The sequence below is a fragment of the Chiloscyllium plagiosum genome, unplaced genomic scaffold (genome assembly GCF_037043375.1).
Source record: "Chiloscyllium plagiosum isolate Xiang-an unplaced genomic scaffold, Cpla_swu_hap1 HiC_scaffold_16, whole genome shotgun sequence".
Lineage (NCBI taxonomy): Eukaryota > Metazoa > Chordata > Chondrichthyes > Orectolobiformes > Hemiscylliidae > Chiloscyllium > Chiloscyllium plagiosum.
In genome coordinates this window covers 59,493,053-59,514,727 of record NW_028270154.1, presented here as the reverse complement: position 1 = coordinate 59,514,727, position 21,675 = coordinate 59,493,053, and the positions used below count along the sequence as shown (strand labels likewise).

Sequence of the window (21,675 nt, the reverse complement as noted above, 5' to 3'; positions counted from 1 at the left end):
AATTCTATTGCTTAGTCAACAATAGCCAATGACGTTTTGCACAACTGAGAACCCTAACATCATCCTCATCAATGCAAGACAATTGGCCTGCTCTATGTGGGAGAAACCAAATCAAAATGAGACCACTTTCGAAACAAATCACTTGGTCTAGTTAGCATAATGCAGACATCAGATTCCAACTTGCTCCTGCACTTACAGGTTTCAAAAATGGTGCTGATATTAATCAGAAGCCCTCAACAAATACAGTCAATTGGCTACCACACATAGATCAAAAATCTGCTGAAGAATGTTCCTTTACTGAGAATTGCAGATGAGTGAAACATCTGTACCATTCCCTTGCATTACTGCATTCTCTACACAATACTATACATGATACTGGTTGATTCAATTTATAGCACCACTGATATCCTTCAAGGTGTTACATGAGCGGAATAAGGAAGAACAAATGAGAGAACTTCAGTATTCATTAGGAATAGAAAATGGAATTTATCAGTATTATTGTTCATTGATTCAAAAAATTTAAAATATTAATTTATTCTATTACTCAGGTTTAGCACTATTTTGAGCTTTTAGTAATTTAACCTGCTTCATAAGACTATAAAATACATGGACAGAAGTAGGCCATTCAACCCATTGAGTCTGCTCTGCCATTGAATGAGGCCATGGCTGACCTGATAATTCTTAATTCCACTTTCCTGCCTTTTCCCATAACCCTTGATTCCCTTACTGATTAAAAACATTTGTCTGTCTCAATATTGAATCTAATTAATGATCCAGCCTCAACAGCTCTCAAATAAATTCACAACCCTGTAAGAGAAGAACCTCCTTATCTCAGTCTTAAATATATCTGTCCCTTATCCTGAGATTATGCCCTCTGGTCCTAGACTCTCCCACAAGAGGAGATGATCTGCCAGCACCTGCCCTATCAAATTCTCAAAGAATCTTGTATGTTTCAATTAGGTGGCCATTATGTTAATGAAAACACACTGGATAGGCAAATTTCTTTCCTCATCTTCTGAAGTGTTACAATTCACAAACTGTGCCAGCTTTCATTTTCTCTATTTTTTTAAAAACACACAATGTTACATGATTTGGTGCAAAACAAATAAAATACAGTACATTGTTTTCAAACAAATGGATTTTTGATTGTTGCTGCTTATTGTGAATGGTGACTTCATGCAAATATTTTGAAACAGCAGTCCTGTTGAGATATTACAGAAACACAGTTGGTTCACATTACACACCTCTAATCTTGTTCTGTCAACATCTTTTGGTAACTTATTCCGACCTCTGGTGGTTACCATTAGCAGATGAAATGGATAAATCTGGAAAGAAACAAAACTCAACCAATTGTAACATACAAACCACTTCAAATGTATTTGGTTTAGAATGTAAATAAGAAACAAATAAATTGGACACCAAGTGATGAAAGGCTTGCTATTCAATACAATTATTAAAACAAATTTTCTTCTATACTTGCAGTATATTTTAGTATGAGGCTATGTTTCCAGAAAAGAGTTTATACATTTTTGACACTAGAATTAGGATGGATCACTTTGTAACTACTGTGGCTTTGTAACGGCTGTTGTCAGTTTTCACATGGAATTTTAAAATTATTTCTTAAATGCTTCCATTGACCCAACAATTTGTATTTGTACAGTGCTGTTAATGTAGTAAATCATCTAAAAGGTGTTTGACAGGAGAATAATCAGTCAAAAAATTGACACTGAGCGAAATGAGAGACTTGGTAAGGTGATCAAACATGATATCAAAATGATAGATTTTAAGTAGCATATTAAACAGAGCAACAGAGAAAATAGAACCTGGATTAGGTTATTCAGTCCATCAAATGTGCTCTGTCTTTTGATATGATCCTTTATTTCAATATCATTCTCCCACATTCCCTTTGACCACTTTTAGCTTAAAAAAATCCATAGATTCACACTCTCTCAAAGAGGAAATAATTCCTCAGTTTAGTCAGAAATGGCTAACCTGTTATTGTGGGATTATGACCCACCATTCTAGAGCTTCTAGTCCGGGAAGATTTTCTTCCTGTGTTCAGCATGTCTAGCCCTGTCAGGATTTTAAACATTGCATTGCAATCCCCTCCCATTCTTGGAGATAGTGAGAACTGCAGATGCTGATGAAGTCAGAGTGGATAAAGAGTGGAGCTGGAAACATCACAGCAGATGGAGAAGCATCAGAAAGGTTCTGACCTGAAACATTGACTCCCCTCCTCCTTTGATGAGCTCAACCAACTGTGCTTTTTCCAGCTCCACTCTTTATTTCCTCCCATTTTTTTCAACTCCAATTAACACAGGTTCACTTGGCCCAATTCTCCTCAAAGGACAAACCTGCCAACCCAAGAATCAGTCTGGCGAACCTTTGGTGCACTCCCTCTATAGCAAGTACATATTTCTAATATAAATGAAACAAAGACCATTGGATGCTTGAATTCTGATACAAAAACAGAAATTGTAGTTTTGAAGAAGCATCACTGGACCTGAAATGTTAACTTGCTTTTTCTCCACAAATGCTGCCGAATCTGTTGAGTTTTTCCAATAGTTTCTGTTTCGGTTACATATTTTCATAGGTAAGGAGACCAAAGCTGCATACAATCCTTCTGGGTTATCAGACTCTACTCTCTCTGTATTCCCCTGAGAAAACATTTCTCCCAGCAGTATTCAAAATGGAAAATCTGTTAGAAAAATGCCTCTTGCACTGTAGACCTGGTGTTTTTAATTCTCATTACACAGGTAGAGTGCACAGGCAGGAGGGCAATGACCATCTTGCTATACAATCTCTCTACAAATGCCTCTGCCTTCTATATAATGGAAACAAAAACAGAGGCAAGTGCAAGGATAAAGAGGTTTAGGGAGTAATTCCCTCGCTTAGAGCCTAGATTTCTAAAGACACTGTAGGGTAAATGAAATAGGGAATTGTTGGAACCCTTTTTAATTTTTTTTAAAAATTATTTTTGGTTTGGAGCTGTGAACTGTAAGCTGAAGGTATCCTTCATACTATGAACAGCAGCTTATTTAAAAAAAGGAACAAACAAACTTCTATATGTTTATAAGCCAGGCCTGGAAGTTAATTGCATTTAATTCTTGTTTGTAGTGCTCTTTAAGTCAGTCAGTTCTGGCAAGCATTATGCTCAAACAGGTGGTAGATGTTTGAATGATAACAGGAGCCTATAGAGTGATAACCAGTCTAACAAAGAGAAACCAAAGTTTAAACTGGTTTTGAAATTTGCTTAAGGTCACAACACTTCTGGCTGTGAAATCTATAGGATGAAGGGTTGATTGATCACTGATTGTCCTCTCATTATCAACTTAATGAAAGTTCAGCAAATAGAATGTCCATTATAATAATTAAATGAATATTCTTAAAAATCACACAACAGCAGGTTATAGTCCAACAGGTTTATTTGGAAGCACTAGCTTTTGGACCGCTTCTCCTTCATCAGGTGGTTGTGTAGTTTAAGATCGTAGGACACAGAACTTATAGCAAAAGTTTACAGTGTGATGTAACTTATGTTATATATTGAAAAAGACCTGGATTGTTTGTTAAGTCTCTCATCTTTTAGAATGGGCATGTTGGGTTCAGTTCTTTCAAATGTAAATTCCAGAACTTCCTTAAAGTTACATTCTTAACTGCACTCAACATTGAAGGTGTGAGGTACCCTGTGTGAGGCTATCTGTACCCCAATGTTCAGACTGATTCTAACCTAAGAAAGGGATTTACAGAATCTTACATGGATTCATGCAATTTTTGAGCGAAATAAAATGTAATTTTGTAAGTACAAGTTCACCCCACAAGTGTGTGTGTGCAGAGGCTATGAGTGTCTGTGAGAGAGAGTGTGTATGTATTTGAGTGAGTGTAAAGTTCACTTGAGAATGTAACTTTAAGAAAGTTCTGGAGTCAGGGGTAAATATAGGATAGGGCAACAGATCTGGATGGGTTTCTATTTGGAGGGTCATGTGGACTTGTTGGGCCGAAGGGCCTGTTGCTACACTGTTGGGATTCTATAAAAAAAAATTTAAAACAAAGATAGCAGCATAATCTGTGAAACAATACAAATTGAATCTGATTAGATTACTTCACAGGGTGTAACAGAGTATTATATTTGTTCAGGTGTTCTGATGAAGTATTCTGAATTAAAATCAAAAGCCAGGATAGGCTGGTCTTTCCACCTTATGTGGCCTAGTCATCCTAATCTTTAGAGTCAAAAAGTGTTGTGCTGGAACAGCACAGCTGATCAGGCAGCATCTGAGGATCATCTGAGTCGACTCTCCTGATCCTCGGATGCCGCCTGAACTGCTGTGCTTCTCCAGAGCCACACTTTTAGACACTGATCTCCAGTATCTGAGTCTTCACTTTCTCCACCCTAATCTTCAGCAAACCCAATAGAAACGAGAACCTTATGTTTCTAATTGCATCAAATAAAGGAATTCTGTTCCATGGTTTTACTTTTAAATAAAGCCCCAATTTCTCTACAGCTGTCAAAACAATAAAAGTTTACATTTGCAAATGTAGGTAATGGTGGGAAAACCTCCAGCTTTGAACACAAAGGTGCAAATGTGAGAGCTGTATTACTTCAGTGTTATTAACAAGCAGTTTGCTATGATAATGCGTAAGCAGGAAATGTGCTGTATGAGAGTTTAGTACATGCGTGTCTTAGGCAGAAGTGTGTTAATAAGAGGATGCTGTTTATTGCAGTCTTTCAATGAGAGGCTTGTTCGAGAGTTGGAACAATAGAAATGAAATATTTTTCCATTATTTGAGGATTGTTTATGTAATGGCAAATATGGTGACTGTTGTTTGGATGAATAATTCTATTGATGTTATGTAAATCATTGTCTCTGTGTACAGAATGCTATTATAGAGTAAGAACATCTGCTGAACATGGAACACTGACATTCCGCAGCACCCCCTCAAGTAGATGACAATCTAATCTATGTGAGATTTTGTTTTTACAGACACCATGCATAGTTAACCCATGTCTATTGATTGCAATGCAGGTTTATACAGTATTGTGCTGCATACTTTATTTGAGTGATCTCTGCATTCAGTCAGTGCTTAGTGGACTGTTTATTAGTTGAATGGTTCAGCAGGGAATCTATACAGTCAGTTGTTAACATCACTTAAAACTAGCTTGTAGCTAGCTTGCACTTTCTAAAGTGGAGCAGCATTGTAGGTGGAGTTGCTGCTGGGATTGTTGTCTATGGTTCTGACAGGGTTTGAAAGTGTAAATAGTACGGATTGTCATAAGCACCTCCAGTTCTGATGATAGGTGTGAGAGCGGAACTGCTTAGGACTTGATGGACCTACTATCCTGATCCTCCTTATGGTCTCTGCAACAATGTTTATCATAAAAATGCTATGAGTTGCTAACTTGTAAACAAACTATTACTTGTTCTACATGACAGCCTCTTCCCATTAGGTTACAAAACGGCTTTCTTTTATCACACTAGACCAACCAGGCCTTATTATAGCCCTTTTAAGGGAGATATTGGCGTAGTGGTATTGTCACTGGACTAATATCAGAGACACATGTCTGGGACCTGGACTGAATCTCAGCAAACAATTCAATTAAAAGTCTAATGATTACAATAAAACCATCGTTGGTTGTTGTTTAAATCCATCTGATTTACTAATGCCATTTAGGAAAGGAAATCTACTGTTCTTTTCCTGTCTGGCCCACATGTAATTTTAGACGTGGTGTGTCAGATACACTAGCAATCAGCAGTCTTTCTAACCTGTGCAGCTATTCCACATGTCCCAATCGATATGCTGCCACATTGACTTTCAGATGTGGAAGTTACTGTCATGTGCAGAATTCAGAGGTAAGAGCAACAGAAATAAAAGTTAGGGGCAACATGCCAATAATGCGAGGGAGTTCCAGGATTTTGACCTAACATTAAAGAAGAAATGACAATATAATTCTAAATTAGGATGGTTTGTGGCTTGGAGGAGAACTACCTAAGGAGTCTTGGTGAATATTTCCAGTGCATCTAGTAAACCGTACACACTGCTGCATCAGTGGTGGAGGGACTGGATGTGGTGTCACTCAAGCGGACTGCTTTCTCCTGGATAGTCTCAAACTTCAAGTGCTCTTCTCATAAGAAACTGGAACCATGCCCTTGATCTGTAACAGTTCCATGGTGTACATTCTCAGTCTTGCTGAGGTCTTGGGGTCTTGCTGGGGCCTTGGGGAAACTTAAGGGTTGAGGTCCAGAGCGAATCTTGTTAATGTCTGGTTCTGCAATCACTGAAACAGCTGTGCTGGTATCGATCTTCATTAGAACTGGGTGATTGTTTAACCAGACATTTATTTTGATTGGTTCTGATTTGGATGTTGCTAAGCAATGTAACTGTTCTGACCCATCTTTATAGGTGGACTTTTCAGGATGTGCACTCTCCCGGATAAAGACCCATGAGTTCTCTTACTCAATATAGGTGCAGTGGGACTCTTTTGCTGTCATAAGTCTGCACACAGGCAACAACCACAATGGCTTGCTGGCCCGCATCCTCAAGAAACTTCAAACTGTTTGGCTGAGACTTGGCTTTGTTTTGGGATTTTGCTATAGGCTGATCTAGAGTCGCTATGCTCATAATATGTCCTGAGTGAGACTATGCAAATGCATTCACTTAGGTGGTGTTCCTCAAACTCTGTTAGAATGGTGAGGGTGTCCACTTTTATCGGAATATCCTGCAACTCTTATGCTCTAATTGTTGCATTTTCCAGTGACAAAGCCAGATGTAGTGCTTGTTTGAAGTCCATTGCACTTCAGCTAGTGGGCACTTTTCAAGGTTACGTCATTAATTCCACATACCAAATGTTGTCTCAGCATCTCATTAAAGGTTAAAATCACTTGTCCCTGCCAGTCATGGGTGGCACGGTAGCACAGTGGTTAACACTGCTGCCTCACAGCACCAGGACCCGGGCTCAGTTCCTGCCTTGGGGGACTGTCTGTGTGGAGTTTGCACATTCTCCCTGTGTCTGCGTGGGTTTCTTCCGGGTGCTCCAGTTTCTTCACACCGTCACAAAGATGTGCAGGTTAGGTGAAATTGCCCATAGTTAGATGCATTAGAGCCAGAGAGATGTACAGCACGGAAACAGACCCTTCAGTCCAACCCATCCATGCCGGCCAGATATCCCAACCCAATCTAGTCCCACCTGCCAGCACCCGACCCATATCACTCCAAACCCTTCCTATTTATAGACTTATACAAATACCTTTAAAATGTTGCAATTGTATTAGTCTCCACCACTTCCTCTTGCAACTCATTCCACACACGTGAAAATGTTCCCCTTTGGGTCCCTTATAAATATTTCTCCTTAAACCTATGCCCTCCAGTTTTGGACTCGTCCACCCTGGGGAAAAGACCTTGTCTATTTATCCCATCCATGTCCCTCATGATTTTGTAACCCTCTATAAGGTCACCCCTCAGCCTCCAACCATCCAGAGAAAACAGCCCCAGCCTATTCAGTCTTTCCCTTCAGCTCAAACACTCCAACCCTGGCAACATCCTTGTAAATCTTTTCTGAATACTTTCAAGTTTCACAATGTCCTTCCTGTAGCTGGGAGACCAGAATTGCACACAGTAGACCAAAAGTGGCCTAACCAATAACCTGTACAGTTGCAACATGACCTCAGAGCTCCTATATTCAATGCACTGACCAATAAAGGCAAGTATATTAAATGCCTTCTTCACTGTCCTGTCAACCTGAGACTCCGCTTTCAAGAAGCTGTGAACCTGCACTCCAAGATCTCTTTGTTCAGAAATACTCCCCAGGACCTTCCCATTAAGTGTAGAAGTCCTGCTCTGATTTGCCTTTCCAAAATGCAGCATGTCAAATTTATCTAAATTAAACTCCATCTGCCACTCCTCAGCCCATTGGCGCATCTGATCAAGATCCCATTGTACTCTGAGGTAACCTTCTTCGCAGTGCACTACACCTCCAATTTTTAGGCAGGTCAATCAAGCCAAGAGAACTCATGATGGATGATAGATTTCTGGGAAGCACCAAGGATATGAGGGACCTGGGTGTGCATTTACTTTGGTCCTTTAAAATATCAGGACACGTGGAGAAAGTAGTTAAGAAGGCATTTGCGATCCTTGCTTTCATTAGCCAAGACATAAGAGCAGAGAAGTTATGCTGAATCTGTATAAAATACTGTTGAGCCACAGCTAGGGGATGGTGTGCAGTTCTGAAAACATTATAAGAGGGATATGATGGCACTAGAGAGGGTGCAGAGGAGATTTACCCAGATTTTACCTGGGGAAAGCACATTAATGCTCACAGTCTGAGTGCAATCAATTGTGATTGGCATTCGTTTGCCTCTGATTGCAAAATATGACCGGTATTAGATTAGATAACTTTACAGTGTGGAAACAGGCCCTTCGGCCCAACAAGTCCACACCGACCCGCCGAAGCGCAAACCACCCATACCCCTACATTTACCCCCTACCTAACACTACGGACAATTTAGCATGGCCAATTCACCTAACCTGCACATTTTTGGACTGTGGGAGGAAACCGGAGCACCCGGAGGAAACCCACGCAGACACGGGGAGAATATGCAAACTCCACACAGTCAGTCGCCTGACGTGGGAATCGAACCTGGTCTCTGGCGCTGTGAGGCAGCAGTGCTAACCACTGAGCCACCGTGCCGCCCGTATATTTGCTTAATTTTTCTAAAATTTTTCTACTCAATCAAAATGGGATTATTTTCTTGTCATTCTTGGGAATACGGTTTAGACACAATTATCAAATGAAAACTGATGGAGAGTTTCAGTTACAACCAGAGATTGGACAGACTAAGGTTGTTTTCATTGGAGCAGAAGAGATTGAGAGAGAACATGATTAAGATGTATAACATTATGAGGGGCAGAAAAAGTTGACAGAAACAAACGTTTCCTTAGATGGAGAGATCAATGACTAGGTGGCATAGATTTAAGGTAAGCTGCAGAGGTTTAGGCAAGATGTGAAAAAATACTTTTTTACCCAGAGGGAGTTGGGAATCTGGAACTCACTGCACGTAAGGGTGGTAGTGGCAGAAACCCTCCTAACATTTACAAAGTATTTAGACTTGCACTTGCAATGCTAAGGCATACAAAGCCAGGTACTGGAAATGGCATTAGAATAGTTAGGCGCTTGCTTTAATCAGCACTATGGACCGAATGGTCTTTCTCTTTATGCTGTAGACCTCTGTGACCTCTAAAAGGCTTTAGCTTCTCAAATGTTAAACCATTGCCACCCGCTGTCCGAGTCAGGGATTTGCATGTTGGGGTGTGGTGAGGATGGGGAAGAAGGTCCTTCAACTACCCCAAGCTATGAGTAATCTGAGACATAGATGAAGCTGGGCATAGAGGGTGGCATCTGAAAGTCACTCTACTCCCCCCAGTTTCTGCCTCTTATCCCCCGGACCACCCATCTCTCTCCCCTCAGCTTCTGCCTCTGATCCCCCTGAAGTGCCCCTCTCTCTGTGACTCTCAATCTCACAAAAAAAGGTAGAAAGAAAAACCTGCTGGATTGCCTGAGGAGTAGGACTTGACTGGCAAATTTTAAGATGCAGAAGTTCTGGTGACCCTGGCTGGATTACAAGCAGGTGAGATACTCTCCTTTTTTTGCCTGTCAGCTTTTATTGAGCTGATTGGCAGGCAGTTGGGTGAGTTATATTGCTGGTGGGGGTGGTGCATTGGTTCCCATCAAAACGCTTGCCTTGGAAAATTAGGAGAAAATTTGCTCCAGAGTTACTTATTTTGATGGTATAAGTCTCATAGCTCCTGTAGAGGATACTGTGCTAATGTGCTTTCTTTTCAAAAGAGATGCTTGAAAGCAGCCAATCTTCCATGGCAGGACAAAGAAAAAAGAACTTTCAAAAACACCCTGGAGTTCTCCTTGAAGTGCAGCAGTATTGATATTAATAACTGGAAGAATTTGCTCAGAATAGTGCCGACCAGTTCATCAAACTGCATCATGTTTTGAGTCCCAATGCCTTAAAAAGAGGAAGGGTGACAGCGGAGAAGGGAAGAGATGCCTGCTGTCTTAACTCCACAACTCCTTCAAGTATCCAAAGGTTAGCAAATCGAACATTGGCCTGCTCAGTCACATCAAGACCAATTGCAAAATCTCATGAAGGGACATCATCCTTGGACTGGAAGACAGCTTCCTCACGGACAACCACAACTCACAACACTAATGCTCACAGTCTGAGTGCAATCAATTGTGATTGGCATTCTTTTGCCTCTGACTGCAAAATACAACTGGTATATTTGCTTAATTTTTCTAAAATATTTCTACTCAATCAAAATGGGAATATTTTCTTGTCATTCTTGGAAATACAGTTTAGACACAATTACAGTCTGTGCCATCACTGCTCCAATTAACCTATATTCTTACAATTTATCAATCAAATGTTGTTAATTGTGCAAATTGCAGCCAAATTGTATGCCAGTCACTAATCAGTTTCGCTGAAGAGTGCATCAAACTGAATCAAATGCGCTGTATTATTTCAGGAAATCCTAAAATATGTGAACATGAAAAGAATGGAATTAATTTAAAATATTTACAAGATGTTTGACGGGTGCTAAATAAGAGATTTGTTGCAGTCCTTGGCAATAAAGCAAAAGAAGCTGCATGGACATAGCTGGCTAAGAATGCAAAGTGATAAATAGGGAATTATTAGATTCTTTTTCATTTCAGCAGAAATTAGGCAGTGGCATTCCTTAGGGATAGGAGAGGAAAAATCTACAAGAAACCATTGAAAGGTTCAGAGAGTAGGCTGATAAGACTCAAATGTAACTCAAGCTGGACACAGACCCAAAAAGAAGAATACCTTTGATGGCAAGACTTGCAACAGATTAGTGGAAGAAAGGTTCTGGATTAGTGGTGCTGGAAGAGCACAGAAGTTCAGGCAGCATCCAGGAAGAAAGGATCTACTTGACTTTGGAATCTTTGAAGGAGAGAATTCAGTAACAAAATACCATGATAAAAGCAAATGGAATTCTGCATTTTATATTCAGGTACATTGAATAGAGAAATAATATTGAATGAAGATATTGATTAGGCAATTATTGGAGTTCTTTACGTATTTTTGGGCACCTTATTATAGAAAAGGTATTAGAGTCACAGGAAATAGTACAGCAAAGATTCACTGAAATAAAATCAGGAAGGAGAGGTTGCTGCCATGTTGAAAGGCTAGAAAAACAGGGGTGTTATTTATTGGAGCACAGGGAAAATGATGTAAGGTTTTTCAATATTGAGGAGTATATACAGGATAAGTATTAAAAGATTTTACAGTTTGGTGAATGAAAATCAATTATCGCAGGAAGAAGAGGGGTATGTTGCATGACATTTTTCATACTTTGGTTGAAGGTACATAGGAAGTTTAAGCATAACGTAATGATTTCAGGCCTTGAGCAATTACAGGGATAAAGACTTATTGCAAACACCAACTTATTTGAAATGGTTGACTTAGCACTTACTTTGACTAACATAATGTCATTATGAATTTAAACAGCAGACTTTTTTTTCAGGTAAAAGGATTACCATATTATACTGAAAAAGTGGACAAGGCATTACCTCAGGGTAAGAAGCCAAACAGAAAAGGAAGATGAGAAAGAGGAGGAAGAGGAAGAAGAAGTGGAGTAGGAGGAGGAGGAGGAGGAGGAGAAGGAATGATCAGTTCTAATTTTGTAATAGCAACAGAAGGCCTTCACCATTCTGGGTAGTAACTAAATAATATTAGTAGGAAGGTAATAGACTCTGCATGGTAAGAAAATTATGATATAAATTCGTAGGTGTAAATAATGCATGACAAAGATCTTTAGCTCACTCTCACTTAGAAAACCTTTATAGGATGGCATGACATTGTCTGAAATTATGATGTATAGTAATGTTGTTTTGTTGGAAAAATATAAATACAATCCTACTGTAATGATGGAGAAAGACACTCCACATAGGCACTTTCAAAATCATGAATGGGGTGGATAGAACAGATTTGGAGAAGCTGTTCCTGCTTGTTAAAGGAACAACTTAAATTGACTTAAAATGATCTGCAAAAGAAGCAAGGGTGAAGTAAGGAAAAACATATTCATCCAGCAAATAGGTAGGACATGGAATGCACTGCCTGGAACAATGGTGGATGTAGGTTAAGTTGAGCTGTTCAAGAGGGTATTGGATGATTATCTGGATAACAGTAATGTGCGAGACTATGGGGATAAAGCAGAAGATTGCCAATAGGCGATGATTCTTAGTGAACCAGCCAGTGCAGGCATGATAGACCGAATGGCCTCCTTCTGCATCATAACAATTTTATGATTCTGAGAGATGGTCAGCTAGCTATCAAATATGACATTATTATTGTGAAGTAACCAGTAGCACCAGTAGAAAACAGTTCTTTCTTTTAATCATTGATGCAGCATCACAGGACTCAATCAAGGGCCATGGGCTCCAAACTGAAGGTTTTACCTTGTATTCTGAAAAAAAAAAGAGAACATATTTTACTTGAAACAGGACACTAAACAAAATCATACCAGCAGAGTTATGTGTAAACAGCACCTCATCTATGTATTTCATTATTGCTCGTCAATGGTTTCAGGTATTAAGGGACAGATTTTCACTCAGGGACACTGATGACAAATTGCAATGACATTATTCCATATTATAGTTCATCAACATTTTAAGTGCAGTCTTTGATCTCTTTCATATGCATTTTCAACCTGGTGCACAGTAATGCACACTGGTGCTATGATTTTCCCATTCCCGTAAAATTTAGATATAAACTACTAAACAATAGATATAATGATCCTTACAGTATAGAAGTTCTGAACTGCCTTTAGCTAATTCAATCTTGATTGTATGATGGGGAAGGGAAGGAGATACCTTCTCTTTTAATTGTCAGTACTGCGTGTGCCCATTACTCTAACATTATGCAAAGAACATTCAATACACTTAACATTATTTTGACAATAAAACTGGACTCACAAATGTGTTTTTAGTTAAGCATTTTACATTTTATTATATCCAACCAATTTTAATAATTACCTCTCATTCCCCAGTTAACAGAACTGTCGTTGTCATATTGGAAAATGTCAGCACTCTGAGGCTAAAGGTGTATGGCATTGGATGAAAATAAATAATTTGTTAGTTACATGCAATTTTAGACAAGGTTCTTTCAATTCTATTTCACCACTAGTACTCAAGTGCAAGTGGATAAAATAAAGTATTATGATAATGGTTGATTTGATCAAGATAATAACAAATCTATTTTACAGATCTATCTAGTTTGTTACAAACTTGCACAGAATATGCAAATGTACAATTAGAAATTTTAATTTATAACACCACACAATTGTTTAGAGACACACAGCATGGAAACAGACTCTTTAGTCCAACCAATCCAAGCCGAACATAATCCCAAACTATACTAGTCCTACCGGCTCCTGGCCCATATCTCTTAAAACTTTTCCTATTCATGTATCTATTCAAACATCTTTTAAACATTGTAATTGTACTTGCAACTACCACTTCCTCAGGAAGTTCATTTCACACATGAACCAGCCTTTGTGTAAAATATTTGCGTCTTATGTCTTTTTAAAATCTCTCCTCACCTTAAAAATATGCCCCCTAGTGTTGAAATCCCCCTCCGAGGGAAAAGACAACTACCATTAACTTTACCCACACCTCTCATTATTTTATACACTTTTATCAAGTTGCCTCTCAATCTACGCTCCAGTAAAAAATGTTCCAGCCTATCCAGCCTTTCTTTATAACTCAAACCTTCCATACCTGGCAACTATCTGGTAAACCTCTTCTGAACCCTCTCCAGCTTGATAATATCCTTCCTTGATGATATATTCAATGTTTTTTAAATTCCCTGATGCAAACACTGACATCTCTTAAGTCATGGACTGAGAAGAAGAGAGCCTGAAATTTGAGTATCAGCTGGATACTTGGAGCAAGGAAAATTACAATACATTTGAAACATCTTCACAAGGACAAGGGGCTGAGGGAAAATTGATACATATAAAATCAGACAGAAGCAGACATTTATACTGAATGTACACTTGTACTTTCCTTCTTTAGGTGATAAACCAACTGTGAGAGGAATTAATTCAACCTTACCCTGTGCAAACCATTTCTCATATAGGCAGGAAGAGAAGCAGACTTGGAAATTAGTGGATCTGTAATAAGCAAAGTAATAATTCATCTTCGGGTTGATTTAAGGTTGTTTTTCTCAAAATCCTAAGCTAACATCATGGTGGAAGTTATTTCATTGTACCTGATGAATTTATACTATGTAATTCCTCTTAAAACCACTAGATGGTGCTTAATGTTAACATGTGGAGGAATCTTGTTCCATCCAATCAGCCAGAATCATAAATACACAAGCAAGTTGATAGATTGAAGTTGGATGAGGTTGAAATACCATTACTCAATGTAACCAAGTTCAACAATCATAATAGAGGATGACATTTTAAAAAAATTATGTTAAAGTGTAATACTATGTTTTGTTTTGAAAAAGGCTGAAACATCATGCACATAAGACCAACTTGGTATTTGCTGGAACTCCTATACATGTTCTTCATACAGACGGTAATAATTTAGTTATAAATAGCACACAGAGGAAGTCTCACATCGCCTCCTCCCCTATGTTGAACAGATTTGAGTGAAGTCTAGGCAGGTCCCACTATGAAGAATAGCAGACATAAGGACGACACTGTAACATGTGCCATGCCAGCTGGGGAAAAGGATCTAGACGTCAAATAAAGGAGGCTCCAGAATCACAAACACACAGCAGAACAACAAGAGCTAAGCAAATTCAAGGGATATCTTTTGCAGTATTCAGCACTGTAACTTAAAAAATACAAATAAACTGACATATAATAAACATGATTACATATAGTGCAATAAATACAGATTCAAGAACAGGTTCTTCCCCGCTGTTATTAGACTTCTGAATGAATCTCTCAATTTTCAAATTTAACGTTGAACTTGCTCTGTGTGCACCTTCTCTGAAGTTGTAACATTGTATTTCTCACTGTTCTATTACCCTTATGCACTTTGTATGGTGTGATCTGCCTGTACTGCACACAGAACAAAACTTTTCACTGTACCTAGGCACATGTGATAATAATAAATCAAATCAAGATATGTGAATTAGAATCATAGAGTCATGCAGCATGGAAATAGGAGTTTTGATCCAACTCCTCTGTGACAACCAGGCATCCCAATCTGACCTAGTTCTGTTTGCCAGCATTTGGCCCATATCTCTGTAAACCCTTCCTATTTATATACCCATCCAGATGCCTTTTAAATGTTAAAAATCACGAGGTTATAGTCCAACATATTTATTTGGAAGCACTAGCTTTCGGAGCACTGCTCCTTCATCAGGTAGTTGTGGAGCAGGACTATAAGATACAGAATTTATAGACAAAAATTACAGTGTCATGCAACTGAAATGATATATTGAACAAACCTAGATTGTTGTTGTCTTTCATCTTTTAAAATGGGTTACAGGTTTCGGTTCATTAATATGTAAATCCCAAATTTTTGAGATAACGTTTTTAAAAACAAAGTAACAGCTCAGCTCAGGCAATGCATTAAAGGTGTGAGGTTAGAGTTTGTCTGTATCCTAATCTTGAGTCGGACTGGTTCTATTTCCAAAGTGGAATTTACAAAATATTACATGAATTGATTGCCTGCAGATTGTGCATTTTTGAGCAAAATAGAATGTATCTGAAAATATAATTTTGCAAATACAAATTCACTCCATAAACTTAAATGCGTGTGCACGTGCGTGTGTGCGTGAGAGAGAGAGAGAGAGAATGTGCATGTGAGTGTGTGTGTGTGTGTGTGTGTGAGTAAGTACACGTGAGAGTGTGTGCGCGTGTTTGCGTGTGTGCAAGCTTAGTAAAGTGTGTGTGTGTGTGAGTGTGATGCAGTATAAGTCTGTGAGAGGGTGTGTGTGGTGTATATGTGTGTGTATGAGAGAGTGTGTGTTTGAGACATGGTCTATGTGAGTGTCTGAGTAGGTAAGAGTGTTGTGTGTGAGAGGGTATATACAGTAGTGGGGTCACCTGTAATGTGACGTGAACCTAAGGTCCTAGTTGAGGCCATCCTCATGGGTACCGAACTTGGCTATCAGCCTCTGATCGGCCATTTTGGATTGTTGCCTGTCCCAAAGTCCACCTTGGAGGATGGTCACCCAAAGATCCGAGGCCGAATGTCCCTGATTGCTGAAGTGTTCCCCGAATGGGACGGAATACCCCTGCCTGGGATTGTTGCCTGGTGTCCTTTCATCCATTGTTGTAATGTGGTACTTGGCAGGTACTCACATGACTAGCCAACGTGATCAACCTCATAAGCTGTGGGCAAGGATGCCCTGCGCATGGTACATTGGCGAGACCATGCAGATGCAACGGTAATGGATGAATGGACACCGCGCAACAATTGCAGACAGGAGTGTCCCCTCCCAGTTGGGGAACACTTTGGCAGTCAGGGACATTTGGCCTTGGCTCTTCGAGTGACTGTCCTCCAAGGTGGACTTCGGGACAGGCGACAACGCAAAGTGGCGGAGCAGGAGCTGATATCCAAAGTTCGGTACCCACAAGGATGGCCTCAACCGGGACCTTGAATTCATGTCACACTACAGGTGACCCCATTGCACTATACACTCACACACACACACTCTCATACACCCCCCACACTCTCACACACTTTACCAAGCTAGCACACATGCAAACACACTCACACGTATTTTCTCTCTCTCTCTCTCTCACACACATATAAGTCAATGGGGTGAATTTGTATTTAATTAGAGATTACTTACAGTGTGGAAACAGGCCCTTCAGCCCAACAAGTTCACACCAACCCGCCGAAGCGCAACCCACCCATTCCCCTACATTTACCCCTTTACCTAACACTACGGACAATTTAGCATGGCCAATTCACCTGACCTGCACATCTTTGGACTGTGGGAGGAAACCGGAGCACCTGGAGGAAACCCACGCAGACACGGGGAGAACGTGCAAACTCCACACAGTCAGTCGCCTGAGTCGGGAATTGAACCCAGGTCTCTGGTGCTGTGAGGCAGCAATGCTAACCACTGTGCCACCGTGCCGCCCATTTGCAGAATTATATTTTCAGGTACATTTTATTTTGCTCAAAAAATGCACAACCTGCAGGCAGTCAATTCATGTACTATTTTTAAAATTCCACTTTGGAAATAGAACCAGTCTGACTCAAGATTGGGATACAGACAGACTCTAACCATACACCTTTAATGGATTGTCTGAGCTGAGATGCCACTTTTTTTTATATGCCTTAAGTTATCTTGAAAACGTGACTTAAAAGTAGCCTGGGATTTACATATTATTGAATCAAAACCTGCAACCCATTCTAAAAGATGAAAAACTTAACAACAATCTAGGTTTGTTCAATATGTTGTTTCAATTGCATGACACTGTAATTTTTGGCTATAAATTCTGTGTCTTATGGTCCTGCTCCACAGCTACCTGATGAAGGAGCAGTGCTCAAAAAGCTAGTGCTTCCAATTAAACCTGTTGGACTATAACCTGGTGTTGTGTGATTTTTAACTTTGTCCACCCCAGTCCAACACCAGCTCCTCCACATCATGGCTTTTAAATGAAATTGTACCAGTTTCCACCATTTCTCTGGCATACAAGTACCATCCTCTATGTGAAAAAGTTGCCCCTCAGATCATTTTTAAATCTTTCCACTCTCATCTTAAACCTAAACCCTCTAGGTTTTGACTTCCCACCCTAGGAAAAAGATCTTGGCTATTCACGTTATCCATGGCCCTCATGATTTCATAAACCTCCATGAGGTGACCCCTCAGTCTCCAACATTCCAGACAAAAAAGCCCCAGCCCATTTGGCCTCTCCATATAACTCCAACTCTCCAGTCCTGGCAACATTCTTGTAAATATTTTCTGCACCCACTCAAGTTTAACAACATCCTTCCTATAGGAGGGTAATCAGAATTGAACACGGTATTCCAAAATTGGCCTCATCAATGTGCCTTATAACTGCAATATGGCATCTCCATTTCCTTTCCTCAAATGTTCTGATCCAAGTGTACCAAATGCCTTCTTCCAAACCCTGTCTATCTGCTACTCCACTTTCAAGGAACCAGGCATCTGCATCCCACGTCTCTGTTCAGCAACAGTCCCCAGAGCTCCAACATTAATTGTGTAAGTCCTGCCCTGATTTGCTCTACCAAAATGCAACAACTTACATTTCACTAAATTAAACTCCATCTGCTGCTCCTTGGCCTATTGGCCGGTCAGATCAAGGTCCTGTTCTACTCTGAGATAATCTTCACTGTCCACTACACCACCTAATTTGATGTCATCTGCAAACTTATTAACCATACCTCTCCATACAAAACCAATAGAAACTTATACAAATGCTAAAAAAAGGTCAATCACCAAGTATGCATTATAGTCAAGACATATTTCTAAAAATCAAATCATGAACAGGAATACACATTGTGTCCTATACTGTACACAACTGTCAGAATTTGCCAACTCGTAATGTACTGATGGTGAATGTTACAGAAATGTAATGAAATGCAGCACAAACCTCTGAAATGAAAATCTAGCATGTAATTATTTAATGAAATATGATACTGCATTACATAATAAAACATAGCACAATATTAAACTGCTCAAAAAATGCAGTAACAAATTATGTGATGAAATATGGCTGCGATTGTACAGAGTATACTGTTGTTATACCACAAATAGCAACTGCAGTGTTCTATTATCTTTTTTTGGTTATTAAGCAAGCAAAATTAAAATTAGGCTGTTAATGATTTCAACCAGCAAAGATCTGTCCAGCACTGATATGCAGAAAGCAACTCAAACTTTGCATCATGTGTGAGAGGACATAAAACTGGTCAAGTGGTTCTGTAAAACAGTGTTTGCACACTGAAGTAAGTTGTAGACAGTTGTAAAGGGGGATGTCTGGAAATATGAATATTTAACTTTTTCAGCAAAATGTCTTTTACTTACCGCTATCTCCCATATATGTTCCTCTGGGAGCTGTAATCAGAGGATTAAAAGTAAATTAGAATAAAACAGAGAGATGACATCCAGTACCATGAACTGTGTCTCTTCCCAAAAACTAGTTAAAATATTTTATCATCAAGCATTTTTCTTGATGATAAAGCATTTGCTTAATATATATCCTTGGATGTGGGAAATTATAATACAATTCATATCATTTAACTGAAGGGGAGCTGCAACTGCATTTACTACCAAATGCAAGATAATCCTAGCCTATAGTGTCTTTTTTTAAACTTATGAGACATAACTGGAATGTCCTGTACATGTGCGCAAAAACACGGTTACTGATGACACCTAGATAATTGGAATTCACATTGTTTAACTGGCTTTAAAGTCACTTCCTTCCTGCAGCTGAACAACAAGCTTTGTGTTAGGGTTTTACTTTAGGATTGTGAGCTCAGAAGTAGCCTCTGTCACCATGGAACCCTGGTTCAGTTATAACTGCTGTACTCCCACTCCAAGAAGCTCCCAGTCTCACAACTTGCCCATAGCCCTCCTTTAACAATTCTCACCAAGAGAGGTTGCAACAATTTTCAGACTGTAAGTTGGGGAAAAAAATTGAGAAGAAGCATGAAGTATGACAAAGTCAGCTGAGTTCTTTGTTAAATAGTTGTAAACCTTCTCACAGACTCAAAATAAAAGTTCACTCATGCTGAAATCATGATCTTGGCTGGGCTATGAGGGAGTGTCATACAGTAAACAGCTGTACCTTTATATAGAAAACAGTGATGAAAGAATCAGCCATTCCTCAGTCATTCTCATGTACCTCTTGATCCATTAGAAAGGATTTAATAGCAAAGCTCTTGAAATGTAGTGACAGGATTGGGCAGAGTCAGCATGTATTTATGAAAGGGAAATCATGTTTGACAAATCTACTGGAATTTTTCAAGAATGTAACCTGAGGGGAATGAATAGAAATGGTTTATTTGGACTTAAGGTCTCACATAAGAGATTAGCATGTAAAATTAAAGTACATGGGATTGGGGGTAACATATTAGCATGGGTGTTGACTGCTGTTCGACTGAAAACAAAGACTAGGAATGCCAGGGACTGATGGGATCCTGCAGGGATCCGTGCTAGAACCCCTTGATCTCCTTATCTGACAAAGGATGTTCTGGGAGTGCAAGAAAATTTCCCAGCCTGATTCCTGTGATGATAAAATTGAAATATGAAGAGAGACTGATTGGTTATGATTATATTCACTTAGAAGAGTTTAGAAGAATTAGAGGATTTGATAGAAACCAACAACTCTAACAAGGCTATACAGGGTAAATGCAGGAAGGATAATCCCAATGACCGAGAGTCCAGAACCAGGGATCACTGACAAAGGCTTTGGGGTAGGACATTTATGTCTAAATTGAGGAGAAATGACTCCACCCAGAGGCTGATGAGCCAAGGAATTCTCTGCCACAGAAAGCAATAGAGGCAAAGGTACTGAATGTCTTCAAGGAGGAGATAGCTATATGGCCAAAGGGATAAAAGATTATGGATGGGGAGAAAGTGGCTACACAGAGTACTGAGTTAGATAATTAGCCATGAGCATATTGAATAGCGGAACAGCTTCCAAGGCCCAAATGACCTATTCCTGCTTTGATTTTCTATGTTTCTACATAATCCAAAGTAGCCCAGATATCTTTTCCCATACATTTACTTTAAAAAGTTGCAGAAGTTTTAAATATTGCCCAGAAATGTAGCAATAAAATAGCTATATACTCTCTTCACTGACTTTCTCTGATAAAGTCTGTAGCAATGTACAACCAAACTTAGACCAAGGTCAGGCTCAGCACCTGAACCTGCATATCAGAAATACAATGAGTTCCTGGGAACCATATCTACCTCAGGGCTGGAATTTAATGCAGCCATCAAAAGTAGGTTGGAATGCAGGGGCACAAGGGTGGAGGGCTGTGGAATTAGGAGGAAAGGCAGGTAGTTGAGACCCCGTCACCTCCCAAACCCTGTCCATTCCAACCAGGATGGGCAAAATCAAGGATGTTCTTCCCACCTGGAGGTCCATTGAGGCTTTTAAGTAGTCATTTAATAGCCTCATCACACCACCACCGCAGCTAGGATAGGAGGGGCCCCTTCACAATGTGGGGAATCGGCCTCATTAAAAGCTGACAACCTGATTGACATCTTGTGATCCATGGAAGGCATTCCCCCCAACCCTGTAAGCGGCCTGGGCTGCCCTGTTAGACATATGTCCCTTGACCTCAGTATAGATTGTCAAACCATCCTTGTTGCCACACACCTGGCTCCAGCTACCTGAGTTCCAACACAGTATCTATGATTCAGACCTGGCTGCAGTACCAACAGCAGCCACCAGTCCTGGTAGCACTGCTGAAACTGAAGACATGACAAAGTTAAGAACAGCCTTTCAGAAGCCCCAATAACCAGCTGTTAATTGTCTGATGGGCATAGAATTACTTCACGGTTCCTGGAAATTGCTTTGGCGGGGTGCCTCAGCTTTCCAGCCTACTGTTATGGCCACTGTCGTCACTGTTAAGTCTAAACTTATGATGGTGACTTTGACCAAGCTGCGCTGTTCATCAAATATTACTATCACTCATTACAT

The 21,675-nt window shown here is 39.7% G+C and overlaps 1 protein-coding gene across 4 annotated transcripts in view; it reads right to left on the bottom strand.

The window, feature by feature from the left end:
* ablim3 (actin binding LIM protein family, member 3) overlaps positions 1–21,675 on the bottom strand; it is a 351,872-nt gene that overhangs the window by 5,999 nt on the left and 324,198 nt on the right. For 2 of the 4 annotated variants that reach the window (XM_087995438.1, XM_087995439.1), the window contains 4 exons: positions 19,050–19,079; positions 14,138–14,196; positions 13,058–13,118; positions 11,826–12,489 (listed from right to left, as the gene is read on the bottom strand). In XM_087995438.1, the coding sequence (XP_087851564.1) occupies positions 12,371–12,489; positions 13,058–13,118; positions 14,138–14,196; positions 19,050–19,079 (269 nt within the window). In that variant the 3' untranslated portion in view covers positions 11,826–12,370. Of the gene's footprint in view, positions 1–1,244; positions 1,326–11,825; positions 12,490–13,057; positions 13,119–14,137; positions 14,197–19,049; positions 19,080–21,675 lie in introns of those variants that run through there. The other 2 variants (XM_043703814.2, XM_087995437.1) reach the window with 2 other exon arrangements.